The following is a 5,797-nucleotide window of genomic DNA, read 5'->3' as shown; positions in this document are numbered from 1 at the left end:
TCGCTAGTCACGATTAAGTAACTGACCCATCCATCGTCTTGGGCACTCTAGGGCAAGTTATAAATGTTTGAACCTATTCCATTAGTGTGGATCTTGTCTTTGGTCATTCAAGACACTCCTNGACGTCCTTCAAACACGAGCCATACCTTGCAAAACTTTCAAGTAAGTGTTTATAAATATAAAATTGGTTGTTGACAATCTAGTAGACTAATTAATTTTGGCATTTTGTGGTTAGGTAGTGAAGGGAGACAATATATTTGAATCTTCACGAACAACAAAGTTGAAATAATTTCTATAAGGGTAAGAAAGTGAGAGGCATCCAAAAAGTTCTTTTCTTTGAAAACGCGATAAAAATCACATTTGCTCAATGTTGACTCAACAATCATCATTTGAATAAACCAGGCATTGATTTGTAAATGATTCATACCAAGCACTGAATCTTTCAACCTTTACTCCCTCTGTACATTAAAATTAGCTTTAAAATCAGTGACAAGTTACATGTCACGAAATTATTTATGTGGTCCAGGCTTTGGAGCATCATTGTCACCCGTAACTATTTCAGCTCAATTTATTAGTTTTTGCTATTTGTGGAACTTTCATGTGATAGCCTCATCAGAAAACAATAACCCAGATGCTTTTCTTTCCAATTTGCTTGCCTTAACAAATTTGAGTTTGGTATGGGTTCAACCACATACGTAGATTGATGATTCCAACCAAAATACAGTGATCAAATGTTGGTGAATGTTGGCGGCCTTGCCCATTTTTTCACGTTTTAAGGTTAGTTTAATATCAGCAGCATAACACACAATGCCAATGGACTCCCTTGTTAGAATCTGTCTCCAGATAAAAATGGCTTTTAATTAAAGTGGAAATGCTTTTTCCTTTTCAACAAGCAACATGTTTCCGCTTTAGTTTCCTACATTTCTAGACTTTAGCATTTCAACAATCTTAAACCTGGGTTGGGACAAAGCTAATAGGAACTCCTGAAAAAGTACAATATCAAATCCATTTTGTACCTTCTCTAAACATTGTACAATCCCAACTTTTTTAATCTCACCCAATCCGAGAGCGCTCTCATTCCATCAATGTTCCCTTTGTTGTTTTGTGATGGGGCTATCACATTTTTGGACTTCTAAGAAACCAAATCTAAGCTTAGGTTCTTCAACCCCTTGATATTGATTCAAGCGGACTGAAAAATAACTTCATCTCCAAAAAATATTTCACTTATTATATTTTACTAAATCTATCCATAAAAAATATATTCAAATTCAATATTTTGAGTTATTTTTTTAAATTTCGATATTTTCACCGTTTGACGTGTTGCAATTTATTTTATCTTTGTTTAAAAGGACGCCTATTGAATCATGAAATTATAATCTAATGCATTTCTCCAATTGATCCTGCATCATGCCTGCAACCTGCAGAAACTAAATGCCAAATTTTAAGATCTTTTGGCCCCTCAAGACCGTCAAACGGCCTAAATTTAAGATAAAGAAGGTTTGAACCAATGAAGCAAACTGCTCGGTTTTGCCACACAAAATCTGAATCCAAGTCTGATGATGAAAAGACAGTTGACGATAACAAGTCGAAGATGACCGGCCACATTTTTTTGCAGATTTCCTTACCGCTAGTGGGAATTCCGAATGGAATTCTCAACAGTTCAAGACATTCATTTTATCAATATTCATATTCATCAAAAAAATATTCATTTCACTTAACTTGATACTCATATCATATCAAATATCTTACCCGCTAACGAGTAAAAGTTGGGCGATCTGGCCAGCCCTAGAATACACGTAGGGTTGATCGCTTTGGTACTTTCAATGTTCCTGATAAAACATCTGTGGAGCTGCTCATCCTTCTGCAACTACGACATATTTCCATATATCATTCCCAACAACGCAAGAGTAGGGTTGATCAAGTTCTTGGAATTTTAACCACTTAAGATTGTGGTAGTCTGGTGAAGGTCCTAGATTGACAACGTGTCGAAAAATATTTTTGATTCAAAGAGTAGATATTCAAGATGAGTTTGAATGTAGAAATGTCAGTTGTTGAATTTGTTTGCAAGTTGAGAGATATTTGTCGCAGTTAGAGCACATTGGTTGAAGGCACTCAATTTATTTGAGCTCAAACAATATCGGCACCATCTACATAGATATGTACATACAATGATTCTACTTCATTTAGGCCTTGCGTGAGCACAATGTCAAACTTTATGGGCTTTGCTCTTGGTCCCTTCGGTGGGGATGAGGAAACCGATGATAAGTAAGTTATTCGGTCTAATACTTACTCCATATTCACTGAACAACTGTTGTTGAATAAATTGTCATTTTTTTCAGTTTGGCCTACAATAAGGTAAAGGCCAGTTCTGACTTCCTGATGAATAACACCAAGTATAGGCCCAAAATTGCCGTCATTTGTGGATCAGGATTAGGTAAGCTCATTTGTTCGGAAAGTTCCTTATCATTTCAAAATGAGGTCCATTTGTGACATTTACCATCTGTTGAGCCAAAAGTGGCTTAAGTAATCAATTGGACTAGACTTGCGTGAGTAGACGTTTAGAGTCTTTCCCTCCACTAGAACATGATCTGAATCCCCTAGCTGACTTGGCCAATCTCTTGGAGCAACCCGACATCTTCGAGTACAATAACATCCCGAACTTTCCCACGTCCACTGTACCCGGACACAAGTCTCGCATGCTCTTCGGAACGCTGAACGGGATCCAGGTGATGCTCATGCAAGGGAGATTTCACGCCTACGAAGGTTACTCACTATCCAAGGTAGTATTGCTAATTGGATAAGACATTAAGACACAACTCAAAATCATGCTTTCATATCTTACTACCACTTTTCAGGTAGCAATGCCCGTGCGAGTGATGAAGCTATGCGGCATCAAAAAGCTGATCGTGACGAACGCAGCCGGCGGTTTGAATCCAAATTTCAAGGTGGGAGACGTCATGATTATCAAGGACCACATCAATTTGCCCGGATTCACGGGCGTGCATCCCCTTCGTGGTCCGAATGACCCCCGATTTGGCAGTCGCTTCTTTGCTGTGAATGATTGCTACATGAAAAGAATTCGGGACCAAGCCTCGGAGGTTGTCATGGAGCAGAAACTAGAGAAATGTTTCCATGAAGGGGTGTATGCCATGTTAGGGGGACCCAACTTCGAGACTGTGGCCGAGCTGAAAATGTTGCGCATTTGTGGCGTCGATGCAGTGGGTGAGTTCGGTTCATTCGTGTTTGGGGATAACACTCGTTTTCCCAATTGTATGATCAAGAACATTCGTTTCAAATCTGCTTTACTCAATCCATCTCGTTTAGGCATGAGCACCATTCCCGAGGTACTGGTGGCTCATCATTGTGGGATCGCCGTATTCGGCTTCTCTCTGATTACCAACGAATGTATCGTCGAGGAAGATTCAAATCTTTTTGCTAACCACGAGGAGGTGATTGAAGCCGCCAACTCCAGGAAAGATCTCCTCAGCAAGTTTGTATCGGAGATCATCAAGAGAATGGATGCTATGGACCTAAAGAATGACCAAGTCAAGGCTTGAATTAGATCTTCTCCGATCAACCAAACATATAATTTGAGAGTTGCTTTTTCCCAATCTCAATCAATACCAATGATGGATCTATTTGGGTGCTACACAGCTGATTGCATCGTCAAGATACTAATGATACAGACCACTGGTTAAAACCCATTCTCGCCGTTATTGAAGGAACGTGAAAGAACGCGAAAAATAAAGGTAGTTTTAAAGGTATGAAGCCCCCCCCCCCGATATCATCACAGGGAAATGAAGCAAAGTGTACATTAAACGATGATTTATGCTTCGAAAGAAGTCTTTGTTTTGTAGGACGTAACAATCACATCCAAGATATTTGCTCGCAGTCTGCTGTTGTTTTACATTTCCACTTAAGTTCACGATAAAACTTAAAAAAAACACCCTAATTGATATGTAAAAGCACATCCTGAGCCAAACATGAACCAACCTGCACATCACACCATCCATAATAGGCACATAATTAAATGGTCTTGCCAAATAAATGAACGTTACCAAATTTGAGCCCAAAATAGGCTAAAGGAACAGAAAAGCATCCGAAACACTTTTCCGGCGCATTTTATGTGGAATTCAGCGGAGTTGGGTCATTTAACAGGGCCTGAATCTTTTTGAGCAATTGGCGATTTGATCACACCATACGGGGCGTGGCAGATATCTTAATCACGCGAAATTACTAGCCAGCCTCTAAAATGAAGGTTTCTTCAATGTACTCAAATTGTCCGCGGTTAATTCCATATTACGGTGCTCTGCTTTCTAGATCATACCACAAACTTGTAGAAATATGGACTGTGAACAAGCTTCCCGCCAAACCGGCCTCTTCAATGAAAGGCAGGACATTTCTATATTATCTACTTGCAAACTGGTTCTTTTCAAAGTTATGTTGTCAAAAGCTTAAGTAGCTGACCATGAGCAGGCCGAAAATTCGAATTTTATCTATTGTTTGCTACATAACTTTGAACATACCTCCTGAGTTTTCTAAGAATGGTTTTGGTCTCAAATTCGGCTAAGTTCATCTATTCAGCAATATCTTGTGGTCGTATGAATTTCTCATTGGAATAAAGTGACCAGGTTACGAGATAAGAAGCTTTTGCTTCCTTTCGCAGTCCACATCTTTAGAAGTCTGTGATTACATTAGCAACTTCTGCTGGAATCTGTTCAGTAATTGACATGCCGTTCATACCGAGACATTGTGTAGAAATGAATTACTGGGTTTAGACCTTAGGGACCTAAATTCAGCATTATGCAACCAAAGTATATATGGGTAACATAGTATCACTCCTAGGTACGTGAATGCTTACAACGAGACTTCCAAAAAAATCGCTCAGAATGTCTGGAAAAAATGAAATTGGCTGATTCCCCTTACTTTGGTTCAAACAAGAGCCGGGTTTTCGAGGTTGCGTATACTCATGTTACGGCGTTTCGTAAAACTGAATTTAGATTGGATCTATCATTCATGTGATTCAAGTCTAGTACGTACTAATGGAATTACACGCGATATATCTGGACGCATAATTTGACAAACAATTTCGGAAATGTTAGACATCTGAAAATTGCTAAATGCATTGCTTTCACTTTGCCTGTTTAGGTCTTCAAAAGATGTAGCGTCTATTTTTTAAATTAAGTATGTTAATTTTATTCGAAAATGTAACCTAGGTCTCAATACGTTAATGTATATCAATATCATATATAAATCAATTCAAATCAGTTAAAGCCTTGGTCTTGGCCATGGTCCAAAGTCTTAGTTACAGTTTCGAGGTGAATCAATATGACGGATATAAAAAATAAAAGGGGAGTCAGACAAAGCTATGATGAAAATAAAATGAATTTTTGTCCCCTTTTTCCGGTGTCTAACATTTCCGGAATTACTTGTTCAATCAATTGTCCAAATGTAACTCGTGTAAATTACCAATAATATTTGACCAAGACAAGACTAGGGCCCTGTATTTAGAAATACCGGGCTCTAGACTACACTAGATAGTTGAACACCAGCACTCACCACGTAGTTAAGTCGATGGTCAGCATTAGCACTCCAAAAACAATCTATGGGTAGCAAATACATATCATATGTCAATTGTCAATTTCATATGAAAAAATGGATTTGCAGTTCTGAAGACATTGGTCGCACGACAAGGATCGTTATTACTCTTTGGGACATTTCTCGTGGCTTACAAGTATGGATTAGCTAACCCTATATTTAATTTCTTTCTTATCAATGATCAGTAGACCTCAAAAAA

The 5,797-nt window shown here is 38.5% G+C and overlaps 1 protein-coding gene across 3 annotated transcripts in view; it reads left to right on the top strand.

Moving 5' to 3' along the window:
- The window catches only part of LOC131885169 (purine nucleoside phosphorylase-like), a 4,370-nt gene extending 606 nt beyond the window's left edge, over positions 1-3,764 (top strand). The window contains exons 1-6 of one of the 3 annotated variants that reach the window (XM_059233114.1): positions 122-162; positions 2,188-2,265; positions 2,340-2,434; positions 2,602-2,780; positions 2,856-3,222; positions 3,325-3,764. In XM_059233114.1, the coding sequence (XP_059089097.1) occupies positions 2,204-2,265; positions 2,340-2,434; positions 2,602-2,780; positions 2,856-3,222; positions 3,325-3,557 (936 nt within the window). In that variant the 5' untranslated portion in view covers positions 122-162; positions 2,188-2,203 and the 3' untranslated portion in view covers positions 3,558-3,764. Of the gene's footprint in view, positions 1-121; positions 163-2,187; positions 2,266-2,339; positions 2,435-2,580; positions 2,781-2,855; positions 3,223-3,324 lie in introns of those variants that run through there. The other 2 variants (XM_059233112.1, XM_059233113.1) reach the window with 2 other exon arrangements.
- Positions 3,765-5,797: the final 2,033 nt, after the last annotated feature.

The sequence above is a fragment of the Tigriopus californicus genome, chromosome 8, assembly GCF_007210705.1.
Source record: "Tigriopus californicus strain San Diego chromosome 8, Tcal_SD_v2.1, whole genome shotgun sequence".
Lineage (NCBI taxonomy): Eukaryota > Metazoa > Arthropoda > Copepoda > Harpacticoida > Harpacticidae > Tigriopus > Tigriopus californicus.
The sequence above is the reverse complement of the archived record's forward strand: the minus strand, read 5'-3'. Positions and strand labels throughout refer to the sequence as shown.